This window comes from Neofelis nebulosa, chromosome 5 (genome assembly GCF_028018385.1).
Source record: "Neofelis nebulosa isolate mNeoNeb1 chromosome 5, mNeoNeb1.pri, whole genome shotgun sequence".
Taxonomy (NCBI): domain Eukaryota; kingdom Metazoa; phylum Chordata; class Mammalia; order Carnivora; family Felidae; genus Neofelis; species Neofelis nebulosa.
The window spans coordinates 89,160,333-89,183,501 of NC_080786.1; the positions used below are offsets into that span (position 1 = coordinate 89,160,333).

The 23,169-nt window shown below is 38.2% G+C and overlaps 1 protein-coding gene across 3 annotated transcripts in view; it reads right to left on the bottom strand.

Moving 5' to 3' along the window:
• The window catches only part of UMPS (uridine monophosphate synthetase), a 67,143-nt gene that overhangs the window by 37,589 nt on the left and 6,385 nt on the right, over window positions 1–23,169 (bottom strand). For 2 of the 3 annotated variants that reach the window (XM_058731099.1, XM_058731098.1), the window contains exons 2-5: window positions 20,197–20,350; window positions 17,521–18,198; window positions 15,012–15,187; window positions 13,270–13,384 (exon numbers count right to left, since the gene is read on the bottom strand). In XM_058731099.1, coding sequence (XP_058587082.1) covers window positions 13,270–13,384; window positions 15,012–15,187; window positions 17,521–18,198; window positions 20,197–20,350 — 1,123 coding nt within the window. Of the gene's footprint in view, window positions 1–10,665; window positions 11,846–13,269; window positions 13,385–15,011; window positions 15,188–17,520; window positions 18,199–20,196; window positions 20,351–23,169 lie in introns of all 3 variants that reach the window. The other variant, XR_009262129.1, reaches the window with a different exon arrangement.

Genomic DNA, 23,169 nt, shown 5'->3' on the forward strand with positions numbered 1-23,169 from the left:
TGCATGTTAATTTTGTATCCTGCAACTCTACTGAATTCATTTATTCTAGTAATTTTTTGGTGGACTCTCAGATTTTCTGTAGAGACATACCTTGTTTTACTGCATTTCACTTTACTGTGCTTTGCACATACTGTTTTGTTTTGTTTTGTTTTGTTTTACAAATTGAAGGTTTGAGGCAACCTTGTATTCAACAAGTCTATTGACTTGATTTTTCCAATAGCCTGTGCTTACTTTGTATCTCTATCACATGTTCGTACTTGTCACAATATTTCAAACTTTTTCATCATTGTTATAGTAATCTGTGATCAGCGATCTTTGATGTTACTAACATAACTGTTGTGGGGCACAACAGACTGCCCATATATGATGGTGAAATTAGTAAATGTGTGTTCTGACTGCTCCACCAGCATCTCTCTCCCTCTTCTTGTGCCTCCCTATTCTCTGGGACACAGCAATATTGAAATCAGGCCAGTTAATAACTCTACATAGCCTCTTAAGTGTTCAAGTGAAAGGATGAGTTGCATGTCTCTCATTTTGAATCAAAAGCTAGAAATGACTAAGAACAGCAAGGAAGTCATGTCAGAAGTCAAGGCAGGCTGAAAACTAGTCCTCGTGCACCAAACAGCAAAGCTGTGAATGCAAAGGAAAAATTCTTGAAGTAATTTCTTGAAGTAAAAGTGCTACTCTACCGAACACATGAAAGATAAGCAACACCACCTTATTGCTGATATGGAGAAAGTTTTAGTGATTTGGATCAAAGACTGAACCAGCCCTTAAGCCAAAGCCTTATCCAGGGCAAGGCCCTAACTCTCTTCAATTCTATGAAGGATGAGAGAGGTGAGGAACCTTCAGAAGAAAAGCTGGAAGCTAGCAGAGGTTGGCCCATGAGGTTTTAAGGAAAGAAGCCGTCTCCATAGCATAAAGTACAAGGTGAAGAGGCAGGTGCTGATGTAGAAGCTGCAACAAGTTATCCAGAAGATCTAGCTCAGGTAATCAATAATTCATTAATTAGTGAAGGTGGCTACACTAAGCAACAGATTTTCCACGTAGATGAAACAGCTTTCTTTTGGAAGATGCCATTTAGGACTTTCATAGTTAGAAGTTAATACCTGGCTTCAAAGTTTCAAAGTTTGTTGGGTGCTGATGTAGTCTGTGACTTTAACCTGAAGACCATGCTTATTTACCATTCTGAAAAATCCTAGGGTCCTTAAGAATTATGCTAAATCTTCTCTGCCTATGCTCTATAATGGGACAAAGACTGGATGACTGCACATTTGTTTACAACATGGTTCACTGAGTATTTTAAGCCCACTGTTAAGACCTGCTCAGAAAAAAAGATTCCTTTCCAAAAATCACTGCTTACTGACAATGTACTTGATTTCCTAAGAGCTCTGTTGGAGAGGTACAATGACATCAATGTCGTCATGCCTGCTAATACAATATCCATTCTAAATCCATAGATCAAATGGTAATTTCAAATTTCAAGTCTTATTATTTAAGAAATAGGTCTTATAAAGCTATAGCTACTACAGACAGTGATTCCTCTGATGGAAAGTACACTGAAAATCTTCTGGAAAGGATTCACCATTCTAGCTGCCATTAAGAACATTTGTGATTCATGGAAAGAGGTCAAAATACCAGCATTCACAGGCTCTAACCCTGATGGATGACCTTGTGGGCTCAAGACTCCAGTGGAGGAAGTAACTATAGATGTAGTAGAAACACCAAGAGATCTAGAATTAGAAGTGGAGCCTGAAGAGGCAACTGAATTGCTGCAGTTTCCGGATAAAACTATAACACATGACGCTTCTAAGAAAGTTTTTTTAAATGTATGTTTATTTTTGAGAGGGGGGGGGCGGGCAGAAAGAGAGGGAGACACAGAATCTGTAGCAGGCTCCAGGCTCTGAGCTGTCAGCACAGAGCCCGACATGGGGCTTGAACTCACAAACCAAGAGATCATGACTTCAGCTGAAGTCAGACGCTCAACCGACCGAGCCACCCAGGCGCCCCGTTACTTGCTTCTAATGGACGAGCAAAGACATGGTTTCTGGAAATGGAAACTACTCTTGGTGAAGATGCTGTGAAGACTGTTGTAAGGACAACAAAGGATTCAGAATATTACCTCAACTTAGTTGATCAAGCAATGGCAGGGTTTGAAAGGACTGACACCAATTTTTAGTGGTTAAAAATGCTATCAAACAGCACTGCATGCTCCAGAGAGCATGCAGAGAGCATTGTTCATGAAAGAGTCCATCAACTTACTTCACTGCTGTCTTATTTTTAAAAATTGCCACAGCTACCCTAATGCTCAACAACCACCACCATCACTCAGCAGCCATCAACATCATGGCAAGACTCTGCACCAGCAAAAAGATTGCAACTTGCTAAAAGCTCAGATAGCGGTTAGCTTTTCAGCAATAAAATATTTTTATTTATTTAAAAAAATTTTTTTTAATGTTTATGTATTTTTGAGAGAGAGACAGAGCATGAGCGGGGTAGGGGCAGAGAGAGAGACACAGAATCCGAAGCAGGCTCCAGGCTCTGAGCTGCCAGCACAGAGCCTGACACGGGGCTCGAACTCACAAACTGTGAAATCATGACCTGGGACGAAGTCAGAGGCTTAACTGACTGAGCCACCCAGGCGCTCCTGCAATAAAATATTTTTAGAGGCGCCCCGGTGGTTCAGTCAGTTAAGCATCTGACTTCGGCTCAGGTCATATCTCGTGGTCTGTGAGTTCGAGCCCCGCGTCAGGCTCTGTGCTGACAGCTCAGAGCCTGGAGCCTGTTTCGGATTCTCTCTCTCTGACCCTCCCCCGTTCATGCTCTGTCTCTCTCAAAAATAAACGTTAAAAAAATTGAAAGTATTGTTAAAGTATGTACTTTGTTGTTTTAGACATAAAGCTACTGCATACTTAATACTCTACAGTATAAACACAACTTTTATATGCACTGCAAAACCAAAAGCTTCACTTGGCTTGCTTTATTGGCAATATTTACTTTATTGGCACTATTTATTGCACTGGTTTGGAACTGAAGCCACACTATCTCTGAAGTATTCCTGTGTATAGTATCATGTCATCTGCAACTACTGAGTTTTACTTTCTTTCCTTTTCAATTTAGATGACTTTTATTTTTCTTGCCTAAATGCTGTCAGCAGGACTTCCAATGCTATGATGAATATTTTTTTATTGAGGTATAACTGACATATAACATTAGTTTCAGGTGTACAAAATTAATGATTTGGTATTTGTATACACTGCCAAGTCATCACATTGACTACCTGACAATTATCACCTTAATTACAAAAAAATTTTTTTTCTGTGATAAGAATTAAGACTCTCTTAGCAACTTTCCAATATGAAATACAGTATTACTAATTATAGTCACCATGCTGTACATTACATCCCTGTGACTTATTTTATAACTGGAAGTATGCACCTTCGACACCCTTCACCCATTTCACCTACTTCCTACCCCAGCCTCTGGCAACCACTAGTCTATTCTTTTTATCTATGAAACTTGTTCTAGTATTATACTCCACATACAAGTGAGATCATATGGTATCTGTCATTCTCTGACTTATTTCATTTTGCATAATGCCCTCAAGGTCCATCCATGTTGTCACAAATGGCAAAATTTCATTATTTTTATGTCATAATATTTCATTGTGTGTATATATATTCCATGGTACACACACACACACACACACACACGTATACATCTCTATTCATCCATTGACACTTAGGTTATTTCCATATCTTGGCTATTATAAATACTGCTGCAATGAATATGGGGGTACACATATCATTTTGAGTTAGTGTTTTGTTTTCCTTGGATTAATAGCCAGAAGTGGAATTAATGGGTCAGACAGTTCTTTTTTTAAATTTTTTTAAATTTTTATTTTTTTAATTTATATCCAAGTTTAGTTAGCATATAGTGCAACAATTTCAAGAGTAGATTCCTTAATGTCCCTTATCCTTTTAGCCCACCCCCCTTCCCACAACCCCTCCACTAACCTGTTTGTTTTCCATATTTAAGAGTCTTTTATGGTTTGTCCCCCTCCCTGTTTTTATATTGTTTTTGTTTCCCTTCCCTTATTATGTTCATCTGTTTTGTCTCTTAAAGTCCTCATATGAGTGAAGTCATATGATTTTTGTCTTTCTCTGACTAATTTCACTTAGCACAATACCCTCCAGTTCCATCCACGTCGTTGCAAATGGCAAGATTTCGTTCTTTTTCATTGCCGAGTAACACTCCGTATACACCACATCTTCTTTATCCATTCATCCATCAATGGACATTTGGGCTCTTTCCATACTTTGGCTATTGTTGATAGTGCTGCTATAAACATTAGATGCATGTGTCCCTTCGAAACAGCACACCTGTATCCCTTGGATAAATACCTACTAGTGCTGGGTCATAGGGTAGTTCTATTTTTAATTTTTTGAGGAACCTCCATACTGTTTTCCAGAGTGGCTGCACCAGTTTGTGTTCCTACGCAGTGCAAAAGAGATCCTCTTTCTCCGCATCCTCACCAATATCTGTTGTTGCCTGAGTTAATGTTAGCCATTCTGATTGGTATAAGGTGGTATCTCCTTGTGGTTTTGATTTGTATTTCCGATGATGAGTGATGTTGAGCATTTTTTCATGTGTCAGTTGGCCATCTGGAGGTCTTCTTTGGAGAAGTGTCTATTCATGTCTTTTGCCCATTTCTTCACTGGCTTGTTTAGTTTTTGGGTGTTGAGTTTGAGAAGTCCTTTATAGACTTTGGATACTAACCCTTTATCTGATAGGTCATTTGCAAATATCTTCTCCCATTCTGTCAGTTGCCTTTTAGTTTTGCTGACTGTTCCCTTTGCTGTGCAGAAGTTTTTTACTTTGATGAGGTCCCAATAGTTCATTTTTGCTTTTGTTTCCCTTGCCTCTGGAGACATGTTGAATAAGAAGTTGCTGCAGCCAAGGTCAAAGAGGTTTCTGCCTGCTTTCTCCTTGAGGATTTTGGTGGCTTCCTGTCTTACATTGAGGTCTTTGATCCATTTTGAGTTTATTTTTGTGTATGGTGTAAAAAAGTGGTCCAGGTTCATTCTTCCACGTCGTGTCCAGTTTTCCCAGTACCACTTGCTAAAGAGACTGTTTTTATTCCATTGAATATTCTCTCCTGCTTTGTCAAAGATTAGTTGGCCATACGTTTGTGGATCCATTTCTGGGTTCTCTATTCTGTTCCACTGATCTCAGTGTCTATTCTTCTGCCAGTACCATACTGTCTTGATGATTACAGCTTTGTAATACAGCTTGAAGTCTGGGATTGTGATGCCTCCTGCTTTGGTTTTCTTTTTCAAGATTGCTTTGGCTATTTGGGGTCTTCTCTGGTTCCATACAAATTTTAGGATTGTTTGTTCTAGCTCTGTGAAGAATGCTGGTGTTATTTTGATAGGTATTGCATTGAATATGTAGATTGCCTTGGGTAGTATTGACATATATATATATATTTTTTTAAAATCTTTATTTATTTTTGAGATAGAGTAAGAGCAGGGGAGGAACAGAGAGGGGGGGGGGAGACACAGAAGCAGAAGCAGGCTCCCTGCTCTGAGCTGATTGACATATATTTTTAACTTTTTGTGGAAGTTTCACATGGTTTTCCATGTTGGCTATACCAATTTACGTACCACCAATAGCGCACAAGAGTTCCCTTTTCTCCACAGCCTTACCAACACTTCTCGTCTTTTTGATAGTAGCCAATCTGACAGGTGTGAGGTGATATCTCACTGTGGTTTTGATTTGCATTTCCCTGATTAGTGATGTTAAGCATCTGTTCATGTTGGCCATCTGTGTAAAATGCCTTTTCTGATCTTCTGCCTATTTTTTAATTGGATTATTTTTTTGGCTATTGATGTACATGATGAGTTTAATATATGTTTTGGGTGTTAACACTTTATCAGATATATGATTAGTGAATATTTCCTCCCATTTAGTAAGTTGCTTTTTAACTTTGTTTATGATTTCCTTTGCTGTACAGAATAGTTTAATATCATTCCACTTATTTTTGCTTTTCTTGCTTTTAGTTTTGGTGTCAGATTAGAAAAATCACTGCCAACACTGATGTCAAGGAGCTTATCACCTATGTTTTCTTCCAGGAATTTTATGGTTTCAAGCCTTATTTCAAGTCTTTAATCCATTTTGTATTAATTTCTGTGTATGGTATAAGACAGTGACACAGTTACATCCTTTTGCCTGTCCAGTTTTCTCAACACCATTTTATTATTTTTTTTAACTTTTTAAAATTTATATCCAAATTAATTAGCATATAGTGAAACAATGATTTCAGGAATAGATTCCTTAATGCCCCTTACCCACTTAGCCAATCCCCCCTCCCACAACCCCTCCAGTAACCCTCAGTTTGTTCTCCATATTTATGAGTCTCATCTGTTTTGTCCCCCTCCCTGTTTTTATATTATTTTTGCTTCCCTTATGTTCATCTGTTTTGTCTGAAGTCTTCATGAGTGAAGTCATATGATTTTTGTCTTTCTCTAATTTCACTTAGCATAATACCCTCCAGTTCCATCCATGTAGTTGCAAATGGCAAGATTTCATTCTTTTTGATTGCCGAGTAATACTCCATTGTATATATATATATATATACCACATCTTCTTTATCCATTCATCCATCGATGGACACTTGGGCTCTTTCCAAACTTTGGCTAAGCCATTGTTGATAGTGCTACTATATAAACATGGGGGTGTATGTGTCCCTTTGAAACAGCATACCTGTATCCCATGGATAAATGCCTAGTGCAATTGCTAGGTCATAGGGTAGTTCTATTTTTAATTTTTTGAGGAACCTCCATACTGTTTTCCAGAGTGGCTGCACCAGCTTGCATTCCCACCAACAATGCAAAAGAGATCCTCTTTCTCTGCATCCTCGCCAACATCTGTTTCTCAACACCATTTTATTGAAGAGACTGTCCTTTCCCCATTGTATATTCTTAGCTTCTTTGTCATAAATCAATTGATCATATTTGCATGAGTTTATTTCTGGGCTCTCTTCTGTATTCCACTGATCATTGTGTCTGTTTTTAAACCACTACCATACTGTTTTGATTACTATAGCTTTGTAATTATAGTTTGAAATCAGGGAGTGCGAAACCTCTAATTTTGTTCTTTTTTCTCTAGATTGCTTTGGCTATTTGGGATCTTTTTTGATTCTATACAAGTACTAGGGTAGTTTATTTTACTTCAGTGAAAAATCTCACTGGAATTTTGATAGGGAGTGCACTGAATCTGTTGATATATTTTGAGTAGTATGGACATTTTAACAATATTAATTCTTTCAATTCATGTGCATGAGTATCTTTCCATTTATTTGTATCTTCTTCAGTTCTTTCATCAATGTCTTACATTTTTCAGTATACAGGCCTTCAACTTCTTTGGTTAAATTTATTCCTAGGTATTTTATTCTCTTTAATGCCATTGTGAATGCGATGCTCTTAATTTCCCTTTCTGACAGTAGGATATTAAGTGCAGAGAATGCAAGATTTTTGTATCCTGCAACTTGACTGAATTCGTTTATTAGTTCTAACCTGTTTTTGGTGGTCTTTCAGGGTTTTCTATATAATAATATCATATAATCTGCAAATAGTGACTGACAGCTTCACATCTTCATTTCCAATTTGGATGACTTTTGTTTCTTTTTTCTGACTAATTTCTGTGGCTAGGACTTCTATCTAGTACTATGTCGAATAAGAGTGGTAAAAGTGGGCATCCAAGTCTTGTTCCTGATTTAAGAGGGCAAGTTTTTATCTTTCCACTGCTGAATACAATGTTAGCTGTAGGCCTGTCATCCATGGCCTTTATTATGTTGAGGTATGTTCCCTCTATAGCCACCTTAGGCCTTTATCATAAATGGATACTGAATTTTGTCAAATGCTCTTTCTGCATGTGTTGAGATGATCATATGATTTTTACCCTTCATTTTGTTAATGTAGTATATCACACTGATTTGCAGAAGCTGAACCATCCCTGTGTCCTTAGAATTCCAGCTGACCATGGTGCATAATCCATTTAAGATATCACTGAATTCAGTTTGCTCTTTTGTCGAGGATTTTTGCGTCTATGTTCATCAGGAATATATTGGCTTTTAATTTTCTGTTCTTGTGGCATTCTTATCTGGTTTTGGTGTTTAAGACTTATTATGTGGCCTACCATGCTATCTACCCTGAAGAATGTTCCATGTGCACTTGAGAAAAACCTCTATTCTGCTTTTGGACAGAATGTTCTGTATATATCTGTTAAGTCCATCTCATCTAATGTGTTGTTTTAAGCTGATGTTCCTTTACTGGCTTTCTGTTTGGATGGTCTATCTACTGATGTGAGATATTAAAATTCCCTACTATTCTTGTATTACTAGTTCTCCCTCTAGGCCTATTGATATTTGCTTTATATATTTAGGTGCTCCTATGCCAGATGCAAAAAGATTTACAAATGTTACATCCTCTTGTTGGAATGACTCCTTTATCATGTAATGCCTTAGTCTGTCTCTCATTAGTCATTGTTTGAAAGTCTATTTGGTCTGAGAAGGGTCTATTTCTTTTGGTTTCCATTTGCATGGAATATCTTCCCCATCTCTTTATTTTCAGTCTATGTATGAAGTGAGTTCTTATACTTTGCTTCTACCTGAATGGAGTCTTTTATAGCCAGCACAAGGATAGGTCTGGTTTTTAAAATCCATTCAGCCACTCTGTCTTTTGACTGGAAAATTTAGTCCATTTAAAGTAATTATTGTTAAGGGGAGCCCTGGTGGTTCAGTCACTTGAGCATCCAACTCTTGATTTTGGCTCAGGTCACAATCCCAGAGTCGTGGGATCGAGCCCTGCATAAGGCTCCGTGCAGAGCATGGATTCTCTCTTCCTCTCCCCCACACTCTAATACATACATACATACATACATACATAAAATAATTCTTGTTAGGTATATACTTTTTGCCATTTCGTTAAATTGTTTTCTGGCTGCTCTCTGTTCTTCTCTTGCTCTCTTCCTTTGTAATTTGATGACTTTCTTAAGTGGTATGCTTGGATTTCTTTATCCTGTGCATCTAATTAAGGATGTGTTTTGTTGTTACAATAAGGCTTACATTTAACAACTTACATCTATTTTAACAAATTACGTTTGGCAGCATTCTAAAGCTCTACATTTTTGGGGGGTGTCTGGGTGGCTCAGTCAGTTGAATGTCTGATTCCGGATTTTGGCTCAGGTCATGATCTCACGGTTTGTGAGTTCAAGCCCCACATCAGGCTCTGCCCTAACAATGTGGAACCTGCTTGGGATTCTCTCTTTTTCCCTCTCTCTGCCCCTCCCCCGCTTGTGCTCTCTCTCAAAATAAACTCAAAAATAATAATAATAATAAAGCTCTACATTTTTATTCCCTTTCACATTTTCAATATCACATTTTATCTTATAATTGTAACTACAAGAATTAAAGAATTTTTTTTTATTACTTTTGTCTTTTAACTTAAAAGGGATTAATCTAGGGGCACCTGGGTAGCTCAGTCGGTTAAGCATCTGACTCCTGATTTTGGCTCAGGTCACAATCTCACAGTTTGTGAGTTCGAGCCCTGCATCGGGCTCTGTACTGTGTCAGCATGGAGACTGCCTGGAATTCTCTCTTACCCCTACCCCACTCATGCTCACTCTCTCTCTCTCAAATAAATAATTCCTTTTAATAAGTTCATTTAATCTACTTCTATTTGCCTTTCCAGTGAGATTTATTCTTTCATATGTTTTCTTGTTACCAATTAGCATCCTTTTGTTTCAGCTTAAAAAAACCCCTTTAATAGTTTCTTATAAGGCTGGTTTAGGGATGATGAACTTCTCTGTTAGCTTTTGCTATTCTGGAAAACTCTCTTATACTTCAATTCCAAACTTTGCTGAGGAGAGTTCTTTGTTGGAAGATTTTTTTTCTTCAAGCACTTTGAATCTCTCACCACTCTTCTGGCCTGCAGTTTCTGCTGAAAAATCTACAGATAATCTTTAATCTTATGGGGCTTCCCTTGTATACATACAAGGGAGTTGTTTTGCTCTTGCTGCTTTTAAGAGTCTTCCTGGTCTTTAACTTTTTTTTTACTTTTTTTCCTCCAAGTTTTTATTTAAATCCCAATTTAAAATCAAATACATATAGTGAATCCGAGTAAATAAGGGGAACACCTTGGCAGCAGGTGTAAAAATCAGGACACCAGGTATGTGTAAAAACTCCCTTCTGGGAGATACTGGTACTGTGCAGTGTGGTCAGGGGAGGAGCATGAAGATGGCGCTCACCAGTCTCTGTCCCCGACAAGTGTTGTAGTAGGCTCTCAAACGTATGTGTTAAATTAGGTGCCTGCCCCTAGGGCAGCACGTTAACAGTAGCAAATGAGCCTTTTTTTACTTAAAGTCTGGGCACCATCAGCTATCTCTGAGCCCTTTAAGAGACATTTCTAAGATTACTAAAGTAGGCTTCACCCCAGTGCAGACCCCAATGCAGGGCCTGAACTTAAGACCCCGAGATCAAAACCTGAACTGAGATGAAGAGTTGGACGCTTAATCGACTAAGCCACCCACTAGCCTTATGGATATAAGCCCTGTTGGTTTACAAAACTGTGTCTCTTGGGTATAAGTCTTAAAAGTTGGGAGTACCTGATGTGCAATTCAACTCCTTCACTCCTCAGGGAGATGCTCCAAGTTTTGACTTCCCTCCTAAGTTTGCTTTATGGTGAGACTGAGTCCCAGCATCTCCTACCCACTTCGATGTGGTTTTCTTCTCATTTGCCACATACACAGTTCTTGCTCAGCCAGACATTAGGATTTTTTTCAGAGAAAGTGTTCCATGCACAGCTGTAGACTCCGTGTGTTAGTGGGAGGAGGGGAGTTCAGGATCTCCCTACATCACCATCTTGAACCAGAGTCCCACATTTTTCTTTTTAAATTTTGTTGTTCTTGAACTCTTCTGCTAAATGGCTTATCTTTCAAATCCAAGATGCTTTAAATGTTCCTAAAAGCCTAGATCCTTTTTAGTCAAAGAATTAGGGCGGCTTATAATGAACATTAACAGTTGACAAGCATAGCACTGGGTGAAGTGCATTCTATACATCACTATCTCATGTAAGCCTCTCAACTGTAAGAGGTCAACGCTGTTATTATTCCCATTTTACACTTGACAATGAGACCAGAAGAAGTGAAGTGACTTGTCCAAACATACATGGCTGCTAAATGGAAGGGCCAGAAATCCAAATCTGACTCAAAACATTTAGTGCAAAATTAAAATGTCAAAGTTGTCCACCACTAAGGCAGCTGTCGCAAACTTGGGTGAGTCATTCTGCTGCAGCCTGCTCTGTGGCAAATACAATCTGTAAAACCCCCAATACTTGTTAACCCCACGGATTCAGCCGCCATTCATTCACTTACCTGAATTTTCATTAGCCTATGAGTTTCTTCCTGATTAACTTTCTATAATGTTTTCTGCTTAAAGTACACAATTAAAAACAAACCACCAAACCCCCAAAAGGTGGCACCTTCCTTAAGTATGGTTGTATTATATAAAATAATTAACCTTGAAGGACCTAACGGGAATCCACTAGTCCTAGTATGTCAGGGTTTAAAAAGAAAACCAAGGTTTACCAAACTCATACCTTCAATCATCACGTTCTCATATTATCGTCTCAGTCACACCAACCCTTTCAACTGTTCTTATACAGCGTATTGTTCACTCCTTCAACATTTATACGAGTATTTACAGACCATTTATGAAGCACAGGAGCATTGTGCTGGAGGATATGCAATCTTCAGAAAGAGTTCTCATCCTCAAGGAGTTTTTAGCCTAGAAGAATATTCCAGAAATACTCCACATGTGCAAAAATATATACAATAATGTTCACTGTTTGTACAACAGTCCAAATCTATCAACAGGGGAAATGGTTAAACAATTTTAGCCCAGTTATAACTAGGAAACACTATGTAGTTGTTAAAAGGTTAACTCTGGATGTAAAAATGTAATATAGCCACATATACAGAAAACATTCTCCTAAACTTTACCTGCATATGTGAGTATATACAAAGCCAAAGGTTTCGAAGGATACGTAACACACCAATTGGAGGGGAAAGCTAGACTGGGGAATGCAGGGTGCAATGGAAAGATGAGCATGATGTATACAAGAATGACTAATACAAAACCTACTTTGCTCACAATATTTTCACAGGTACCTTTTGAACACCTGACAAATTGCACTGAGGGGAGACAAGCACAGCTGTTGTCATTTTAAATAGTTTTGCTAACTAAGAAGAACCCTACTCATAGTTTCCAACTCCAACTTCTTAAGACTAACCCATAAAGAAGGAAAGAGAGAGAAAACGGGATAGAATGAACTCCCCTACCTGTGATAAGCAATCTTTCTTGGACAAAAATAAATCCAGGAAAAATTTTTCTAGGTCATCATTTCTTCCCCATTCAAAACCAAAGCCATTTTACTGAGTCCCACAGGACATTTAAAAATGCATATTTTTATGGGGCACCTGGGTGGCTCAGTCGGTTGAGCGTCCGACTTCAGCTCGGGTCATGATCTCACAGTCTGTGAGTTCGAGCCCCATGTCGGGCTCTGTGCTGACAGCTCAGAGCCCGAAGCCTGTTTCAGATTCTGTGTCTCTCTCTGACCCTCCTCCATTCATGCTCTGTCTCCCTCTGTCTCAAAAATAAATAAACGTTAAAAAAAAATTAAAAAAAAAATGCATATTTTTATAACCCAGATCACTCCCTTCACTACAGACTGTGTTTGTCCTGTTTTTCCACTATAACTACTTTTCTCAGACTGCTGAAAGTGTTTTATGTTTGGGAGATGTGAAAGAACCATCTATCTCCACACTCAGAAGGCACAATACGCATTAACATGTCAACAGTTCTGCAAAGTCCTCTGACAAAGAAATAAATGTTGGATTTTGTTAGCTTAGAGCATTCTTCCTTGATCATAGAATACCTTTTATGGCAGCATATTCAGAACATTAGTTGGGATAGACTAAACTAAAATTATCAGTTTCTAGGCATATTTCAACAAAAAGTAACTCTAAACTTTCACCCTAAAATTAGCCTGCAAGTTATTTTGCACATCTAGGTCAGGATTACCAAGCCAAAGGGCTCATTCGTTACTGTTCTGGGCGAACAAGCTTTCTCTTTAGTAACTTTGTAATAACAAAATTTTAATGTGGGTAAAGAAGCATTTTGGAAAAACCATGACCAATAAACAGATTTACCTCCTGCTTCTAACTGAACTCCTGGAGTCAAGTGAAGAAATTCTGGTTTCATGCTTACTCGGGAGCCAGAGATAAAACCAACCACAAACTCAGAATGCTCTTCAGCCATTTTAACCTATAAGGAACGTAACACAGATTACAAGAAAGTAGTTAATTACACAGAGTAACAGCTCTACAAGTAAAAACTTGATTCTATTAACTAATAAGAAACTTCTACTTTATGTATGTCTTATCTCACCTGATATTAAACTCATTATATCTAAAACAAGTAATTTATGACTCTCTATATTTTATCTAATAAGACCCTGAGATAACCCTTTCTCCCAATTAATCATACCTTAAAAACATTACAGAATCCTATACCATGTGCATCTAAAATTGAGATGCTGCATGATCATGCTTGAGAACCCACCTACTTCTAAAAAGGGTATGTGGAAAGTACTCTAGAATACATTTATGATGATATGAAACCAAACTGAAGACTAATTCCTACCCACACAGGGTACTACTCCATATCCAGATACCTACCATATTGTCAAGGGCTAAAGAAATCTCATCTACGTTTGCCAATAACTGATCTCCACAATTTCTATAGCATTTCCTCACATTTATAGAAGGCTCTTCCATGAGGCTCATACTGTTCCATTCGTGCCACCAAGTATTCTCACCCATCAAGCCATGTCTTGTACTTGAGGCAGACCCAGAACCCCAGTGCCAAATATTAGCACTGATTCATGGACCCTCCGCTATGAGATCTGGGAAATCACATTTATGTTCAATATAGGGGTGAGGTTAAAACCTGGCCCGAGGGCCATGTGATTTTTTCAGAGTTCCAGTCTTTGAAATAATATAATAAATTCCCGCTTAAAAATTAACATTTTACTAAAATTTTATTACTTTTAAAAGTAATAGTCTTGAACATATTTATAAAGGAAGTTTGGTTTTTTTAATGATTACTTATTTTTTGAGAGAGAGAGACGGAGCACAAGCAGGGAGAAACAGAGAGAGAGGGACACGCAGAATCTGAAGCAGGCTCCAGGCTCTAAGCTGTCAGCACAGAGCCTGACGCGGAACTCGAACTCAAAGAATGGGAGATCATGATCTGAGCCAAAGCCAGACACTTAACTGACTGAGCTACCCAGGCACCCCTGTAAAGAAACTTTTTAACTAAATAATTATCCATTCAATTTTATTCTGGTGTGTAGGTGTAGGGGTTGGGTATTAACATGTAGTGTTATAAGAACTTTCAAAAATGGGGGAGTTACTGGAGAAAACAGTATGTCCAAACTCTAGTTTACAGCTTTCCCACCCAATACCAATCAATAGCAAAGACTGAAAAAGATAAAAGTACTTCATCTGGGCTGCTGTCATGAGAACGTGCATTTCTGTGGGACCTAGGGGATTCTGAGAAACTGCAAGTCTGGCAAGAAGCCTTTCAACTTCAACTCATGGCAAAATGAAAAAAAAAAAAACCAATTGTATCTTAAAGACCAAGAATAGGTAGATATTTAACCAAATATTTATATTTCAGTGTTTATATCTCTTAAGTGTCCACTACAAGATAGAAAATGCTATTATCAGGAAACTCTAGCCACCTAGCATTACTGTCACCCTAACAACACTTGATTTTTTTTTAATTTGGCAGAGGTTCCATAAATCTTAAATGTCAGATGTTTTCTTCCCCTGTAACTTCTAGCACAACAGCCTGGGCCCCCTGTCACCCCAGCCATTTTGTCACTTACCGCTGCTGTCGTGTAGTTGCCTGTAGCCAAGGAGCCAGCAGAGCTCATTTCTGCAATGAGCAGGCACCCCCGGTGCAAAGGCAGGCCTACTTCTCTCAGGCCTCTCACGACCCCCGAACCAGGCACCACGTGAGCATTGACCAGATCTGCCCAAGAAGCTATTTTAAAGATACCACCTAAGAAGGCAAAAAAAAAAAAGAAAAAGAAAAATGTAAGTTTTCAAATAAAAACCACTAACTTTTTGCCCAACCAACTACAGTAAGAAATAATCTCCAAGTAACATGCTAATGTCATAGTGAAGCACTTCAAAAATTTTAGTGCTCATCAGTGGACCTATGGTTCCATCTATGAAAAACTATTCACCTGGTAGCTGGCTAAAAGATCATAATGAGAAAAATGTCTTACAATTTCTGCACTTAGTTTATCAATAACACTAATTAAGACTGCTTTTCCTTGCAGGCTGACTTCTGACCACCAATAAAACCTATGTAATTAGAAATGGGACTCCAGGGGCACCTGGGCGGCTCAGACAGTTAAGCGTCCAATGCGTGATTTTGGCTCAGGTCATGATCTCATGGTTCATGAGATAGACCCCTGCGTTGAGCTCAGTGCTGGCAGAGCAGACCTTGCCTAGGATTGTCTGCCCCTCCCCCACTCGCTTTCTTTCTCTCTCTCTCTCTCACTCACTCACACTCACACACACACACACTAAATAAACTTAAAAAGAAAAAAGAAATGGGACTCCAGTGAAGATGGGCATTTGAGGCCAAAGATACCAACATTCTGAAATTCCCCTGAAGATGACAAATTTTCATTCTGCAGGAATCTCTCAGCAACTTTACTATCTCTCAAAAGTTCTACTTGTTCCTTAGGTCTCTTAATTTCAGCAGGCAATTGTATTCATTTTAAAAACTGACAGCATGGGGCGCCTGGGTGGCTCGGTCGGTTAAGCGTCTGACTTTGGCTCAGGTCATGATCTCATGGTCCGTGGGTTCGAGCCCCGCGTCGGGCTCTGTGCTGACAGCTCAGAGCCTGGAGCCTGCTTCAGATCCTGTGTCTCCCTCTCTCTGTGACCCTCCCCCGTTCATGCTCTGTCTCTCTCTGTCTCAAAAATAAATAAACGTTAAAGAAAAAAAAAAAAAAAAACTGACAGCAATACCCCTAATTGATTTCTGAAAAAACAGTATGTAAACGTGTCAAAACTAAGCAATGTGATGATAGAAGATCTTTTTTTTTTTTTTTAAGTTTATCTATTTCACGCATGTACGAGAGAGAGAGCGCGCATGTGCACACAAGCGCACAAGTGGGGAGGGGTTAAGAGGGAGAGTAAGAATCCCAAGCAGGCTCCACACTGTCAGCAGAGAGCCCGATGTGTGGCTCAACCACAAATACTGAGCTCATGATCTGAGGTGAAATCAACAGTCAGACACTTCACCCACTGGGCCACCCAGGCACCCTTTTAAATTTTTTCAATGTTTATTATTTTTGAGAGAGACACACTGAGTGTGAGTGGGGAAGGGGCAGAGAGAGAGGGAGACACAGAATCCAAAGCAGGCTCCAGGCTGAGCTGTCAGCACACAGCCCGATGCAGGGCTCAAACCCAAGAACCAGGAGATCATAACCTGAGCTGAGGTCGGACACTTGGACGCTAAACCGACTGGGCCACCCAGGCGCCCCAGTAGAACACCTTAAAGCACAGGAAGAAAGTCATACACAAATCTATCCCGAAGAAACAGCTTAAGCGCATACATGTTATTACTTTAAGAAAAATTGTTATCTCTAAAGATGCTGATAAGCATTAACCTTTTAATAGACATTTTATCCTATTATTTAAACAAAAAAAGCTGTCATATACAATGACAGAAACTTGCATAAAATAATGGATAGAAATAGTTTTTCTTTCTCAACCAATATACCTGGCTTTGAGTTCCTATTTAACAACCAAAAAAGCACACCAACAGATCTTTTTTTGGCCAAAAGCAAATGTTACAACTTTACACTTCTATTTCATTGTTTCCCATACCTGCAATTTTCATTTTTCAAATATTTAGAACTAGGTGTGTTCTGCCAGGGCCAACATCTGTCATTTTTGTCTGCCTAGGACCTGCAGCCCCTTCTTCTGGCATCAGCACACCCATTTTCTATGGGGAAACTACCTTTGACCACACTCTGGTTCAAAAAATTTATAGTTAACAACCTCACATCACCAGAAGTGGGGCATATATTACCAAGCTAATAAAGGTATTCTATAACCCAGGCCTGAGTGATTACTTTGGGGTAGGAATGAGGAGTGTTGTCTACCTGAGAAAGAAGTCAAGAGAGAAGAAAGCAGAGCTAAAAAATGGCAAGAAGGCAAGTCCAAGGACTTGCACTTGAGCTCCTAGATCTAACCACGCTTAACAGACCGTTCTATGGCCGGACTCTGTGATGTGAGCCAGTGCATTTCCTTTAGTTCTTCAGACAGTTGGAGCTAAATTTGTATTTTTGTAGATTCCTAAATAATACTTACCTTCATACTGTTTTTTTACTGTATTTCCTATATCTGCAAACTTCCGGTCTTCAAATATTAAGAACGCGTGGCGTTTTGCCAGAGTTGTTAACTCCTTCATCACATCCAGAGTAAAATCATTCAAAATATCTACATGAGTCTTCAGCATGCAGATGCTGGGTCCTAAAGCATCAGCTAGCTGCAACAGCTCTCTAGACTCTGAAATATCTGCAGACAGACACAGATTAGTCTCTTTCTTTTGCATAAGCCTGAGAAGCTTCGCTGCAACTGGGTGGACCCTGGGCAGCTCTGCACGTGCACCAAAGCTGAGTTCTCCAGGAGCGGGAGCTTTGTTTACAGAACGGAGAGAACCATTATGACTAGCTGCTACAAAAACATTCTCCTGAATAAATCTCTTCACTCTCTCGACCATCTCAGCATCAATTTTTTTCTGTCGCTCGAGAATCTCCAGCATTTTGGACAATGTACACACTGAGTGAAGATGGATCCCATGTGCCTGCAACTTGTCTTTGCCTCCTTGCTCTCTGTCCAGCAGCACTATGGCATCAGTGACCTTCAAACCCTCCTTCTGAAGAACCTCAACAGTTTCCAGAACACTAGATCCACTGGTAACGACATCTTCAATGATCAAACAGGTTTCTCCTGGATTAACCGCCCCTTCTACAAGACGCTTAGTACCTAGGAAAAAAAAAACAATCATTTCAATTTAAAATTATATATTTCAGCCAACTCAAGACGTATCTTACATTATAAATTTAGCATGTATTTATGAAGAGGTGGATGATCTAAATCTTATTTTCTGATAATCTACTTTAGAGCTACTTTAACTTTATTCCTGACAAACCTTCAATGAGCCATGACACCATTTTGTTCAGTGTCCCTGTATCTGAAAATTGCCAAAGTTACATGTATAGAATATTTTCAGTAAAACTAGCAAATTACTTTATAGTGTAAATAGACCACTTAACATGTTCATGATCAAAATTTCAAATATGGGGTTTCTTAATGCAAGATAACCGACCTAGATCAAGAAGTTATGAAACAATAACCCAGTACCATCAATGAAATCATTCCTTTTTCTTCCATCAACAAACAAGTTCACTACTCAAGATCAACTAACTAGCCTTTTGAGAAATAAATTCAGGAAAAAAAATATTCAGCAACCATTTAGATCACTACACCTTTACGAATATACAATGCAATGTGAGTGAATGTACTTCCCCACTCCAACCCCTACTATAGACTACTTTCAGATAATCTACAAAATGTTAAGTATCTAAGGCTATAGACTTTATAGACTCATTTTATAGTTTCTACTACCAAATTTGTCTTACTTTGAAACCTAAGAATTGGTGAGCAATTTGCCCAATGTTTGAGCTTTATCACAGGTACCATCCTTGCCCTTGCCCATTCCTTTCCTCCCCTTGAAAGAGCAAGTTGAAGTGAATCAGCTTAGACTAGTACATAAGCCTATGATACTTATATACATATTTAACAATTGCTGGTATTATTCTAAGAAATATATTTTTTTTTTCAACGTTTTTAATTTATTTTTGGGACAGAGAGAGACAGAGCATGAACGGGGGAGGGGCAGAGAGAGAGGGAGACGCAGAATCGGAAACAGGCTCCAGGCTCCGAGCCATCAGCCCAGAGCCTGACGCGGGGCTCGAACTCACGGACCGCGAGATCGTGACCTGGCTGAAGTCGGACGCTTAACCGACTGCGCCACCCAGGCGCCCCCTAAGAAATATTTTTAAAAACATAATAAAGACAAACGACAGTTTCCTAATGGGCAGGACTCATACAGGCTTTTTTAAATGGAGAATTTCAAACAATACTAGAAAAAAAGTATAACAAACACCCATAAATACTTCGCCACTTAACTCAAGGTCAATCTTGTTTCAGCTACATCCCCACCCCCCCTTCCCTCCCTCTACAATTTTTAGAAGCAAACTCCAGATATCATATGATTTTCATCATAAAAAAATTTTAAATGCAGCTTGTAAAAGGTAAGGACTCTATTAAAAACACTATCACACCAACATAACGCAAAAAGACCTATTAATTCCTTAATGTAATCAAATAAGAAAAAATATGAAGTCAGTTCCAATATTTTTAGATTGATTTATTTTCTTTAGTAATCTCTATACCCAACATGGGGCTCAAACTCAAGACCCCAAGATGAGAAGTCTCATGCTTTCCCAAATGAGCCAGCCAGGCATCCCTAGATTGTTTTGTTTTTAAAGCAAGCTCATATGTATAAAACACACACCTGATAACCTCCTGCCAAGGACTCATGAAAAAAATATCTTCATTTAGAGAATTTTATGTGGCATTTCTCTTTATGCAGTTTAAATTATAAACAAACATATTAGGAAAGTACAATCTCTTAGAACATTCTGCTGGTAAGGGAAGGACTGGTTAAAAATGTTGGGTTTCATACATGCGGGGCAAAACAAGCATTTTTTTTTTAAATTGTTAAGTCAATACAAAACATTTCACCCCTAGAATCTAAAGGAAAGGAAGGTGATTTACAGTAATAGTTAACCAATTCTAAAGGACCTTCATATGAAGAATATTCAAGGTGACTTTGGTAAAACATCAGTGCCCAGAAGATGAAAAAATTCTATTATTAGGTTACATATCAACTTAAAGTTTATACTACTTTTATTTTACCATAATCCTTTGATTCTTTCCTTCTAATAAGCATTGGAATTTGGTTGGTTGAACAGATAACTGTAGCCAATGGTAAAGCTGTATAAGGTACTCCACACACAGTGTCAAAATTGATTCCCGCATTTTGGGCAGTTTGGAATAAAATTTCTGCAACCTGTAAGAAAATGAACACATAAACTATATATTATTGTTATCTTGAATGGTATATAAATCATGTTAACAGAACATTAAAGACAGTAATAACCCCATAGGGGATATCCTCAAACTTGATCAGAAAAATATGTATGCCTTTTTGTTAAATGGTTCCCTCTCTATAAATCCCAGTTTACAAATATGAAAACACAAGAATGAACCCACTTGTCTAGACGACTCAGGGTCTACTCTGAGGGCAACATGGTATGTGTTAGGGAAGGCTCTGATGTTGACCCCAAAGACCAAGAAGGGTTCCCAGTCCTCCCAGTTTCCCTTAGTAATCCATTATGAGTTGATTATCTAAACCTTTCTATAACCTGCTAGCTACATTTTCTGCCTGAAAGAAGTCTTCAGTGAAAAGTTTCATAAAAGAAATTAAGAGAACAATACTGTTTAATTTGCATCAAAAAGAATCAAATACCCAGGAATAAATTTAACCAAGATCAAAGACCTGTAAACTGAAAACTGTAAGACAGTGGTGCAAGAAAGTGAAGACAGAAATAAATGCAATAGTATTCCTTACTTATGAATTGTCATTGTCCACACTACCCAAAGCAGATATAATGCAATCCCTATTAAAATTCCAATGGCATTTTTTATAGAAATAGAACAAATGATACTAAAATGTGATTGGAACCCCAAAAGCACCAAACAATCAAAGCAATCTTAAGAAAGATGAAGCTGAAAACATCATACTCCCTGACTTCAGACTATACTACAAAGCTGCTAGAGTAATCAAGAATGTGGTACTGGCATAAAAACAGACACATAGATCAATGGAACAGAACAGAGCCCAGAAATAAACCTATAGTTATGTGGTCAATTAATTTATGGCAAAGGAGCCAAGAATATACAATGGGAAAAGGACAATCTCTTCAAAAAATGGTGTCGGGAAAGGTGGACAGCCACATGCAAAAGAATGAAACTGGACCACTATCTTACACCATACACAAAAATAACACAAAATGGATTAGACTTGAATGTAAGACCTGAAACCATAAAAACTCCTAGAAAAAAATGGGCAGTAAGTTCCCTGACATAGGTCTTGGCAATGATTTTTTGGATTTGACACCAAAAGCAAAGGCAACAAAAGCAAAGGTAAACAAGTGGGACCACATCTAACTAAAAAGCTTCTGCACAGCAAAGGAAACCACCAATAAAATGAAGAACCTACTAGATGGGAGAAAGTATTTGCAGATCATTTATCTGCTATGGGGCTAATATCCAAAATATATAAAGAACTCACATACCTCAATAGCAAAAAACAATCAATCCAATTAAAACATGGGCAGAGGATTCAAACACACTTCTCTCTAGAGAACACAAATGGCCAACTCATACATGAAAAGATGCTCAACATTACTAAGCCACAAGGAAATGCAAATCCAAACCACAGTGAGGTACACTTCACACCTGTTAGAATGGCTTGTCACCAAAAGGACAAGAATAAAAAGTGTCAGCAAGGATGTGAAGAAAAGGGAACCCTTGTGTCCTGGTGGTGGGAATGTAAACTGGTACAAACACTATGGAAAGCAGTATGGACATTCCTCAAAAAATTAAAAATAGAACTATCATATGATCTAGCAATTTCACTTTGGAGTATTTATTAAAAAAAAAAAAAAAACAAAACCAAAACGCTAATTTGAAAAGATATATGCACCCTTATATTTATGGCAGCATTATTTACAATAGCCAAGATATGGAAGCAGCCCAAGTGTCCATCAATAGATGAATGGATAAAGAAGATTTGGTATATATACATATGGAATATTACTCAGACATAAAAAAAGAATAAAATCTTGCCATTCATGATAATACAGATGGACCTAGAAGGTATGATGCTAAATGAAGTAAGTCAAAGACAAATACCATAGGATTTCACTTATATGTGGAATGTAAAAAATAAAAGAACAAACAAAAAAGCAGAAACGGACCCACAAAAACAGAGAAGGAACTGGTTGTTGCCAGAGGGGAGGAGGGCGGAGAGATGAGCAAAGTGGGTGAAGGGGGGGTGGGAAATATGGGTTTCCAGTTATGGACTGAATAAATTATGGGAATTAAAGGTACAGGTAGGGAATAGTGACAGATGGTAGCTACACTTGCGATGAGCACAGCAGAAAGTAGAGTTGTTCAATCACTGTGGTGTACACCTGAAACTATAGTTGTGTGACAACTATATTACAATTAAAAAAAAAAAAAAAAGAAAAAGAAAAAGACTCATAAATATAGATAACTGGTGGTTACCAGAGCAGAGTGGGGTGGGGGGGGTAGGAGAAATAGCTGAAGGGAATTGAGGGTTTAAAATAAATGTCACTGGGAAGAAAAGTACAGCACAGAGAATACAATGAATAATATCATAAGAACTTTGTACAGTGACAGATGGTAACTACACTTACTGTGGTGTACATTTCACAATGCATACAACTGTCAAATCACTATGCTGTCTACCCGAAACTAATATGTCAACCATACTTCAAGTAAAAATTTTTAAAAAAGGAAAAAAACCTAAGGACTCCACCAAAAAAACTATTAGAATAAGTGAATTCAGTAAAGTTGAAGGATACAAAAGCAATATATAGATAGCTGTGGTGTTTCTATACACAAGAGAAATCAAGAAAACAATCCCACTTACAATCGCATCAAAAAGAATTAAATACCTAGGAATAAATTTAACCAAGAAGGTGAAAGGTGTACACTGAAAACCGTAAGACTCTGATGAAAAGAAATTGAAGATGACACAAATAAATGAAAAGATATATTATGTTCATGGATTAGCAATAT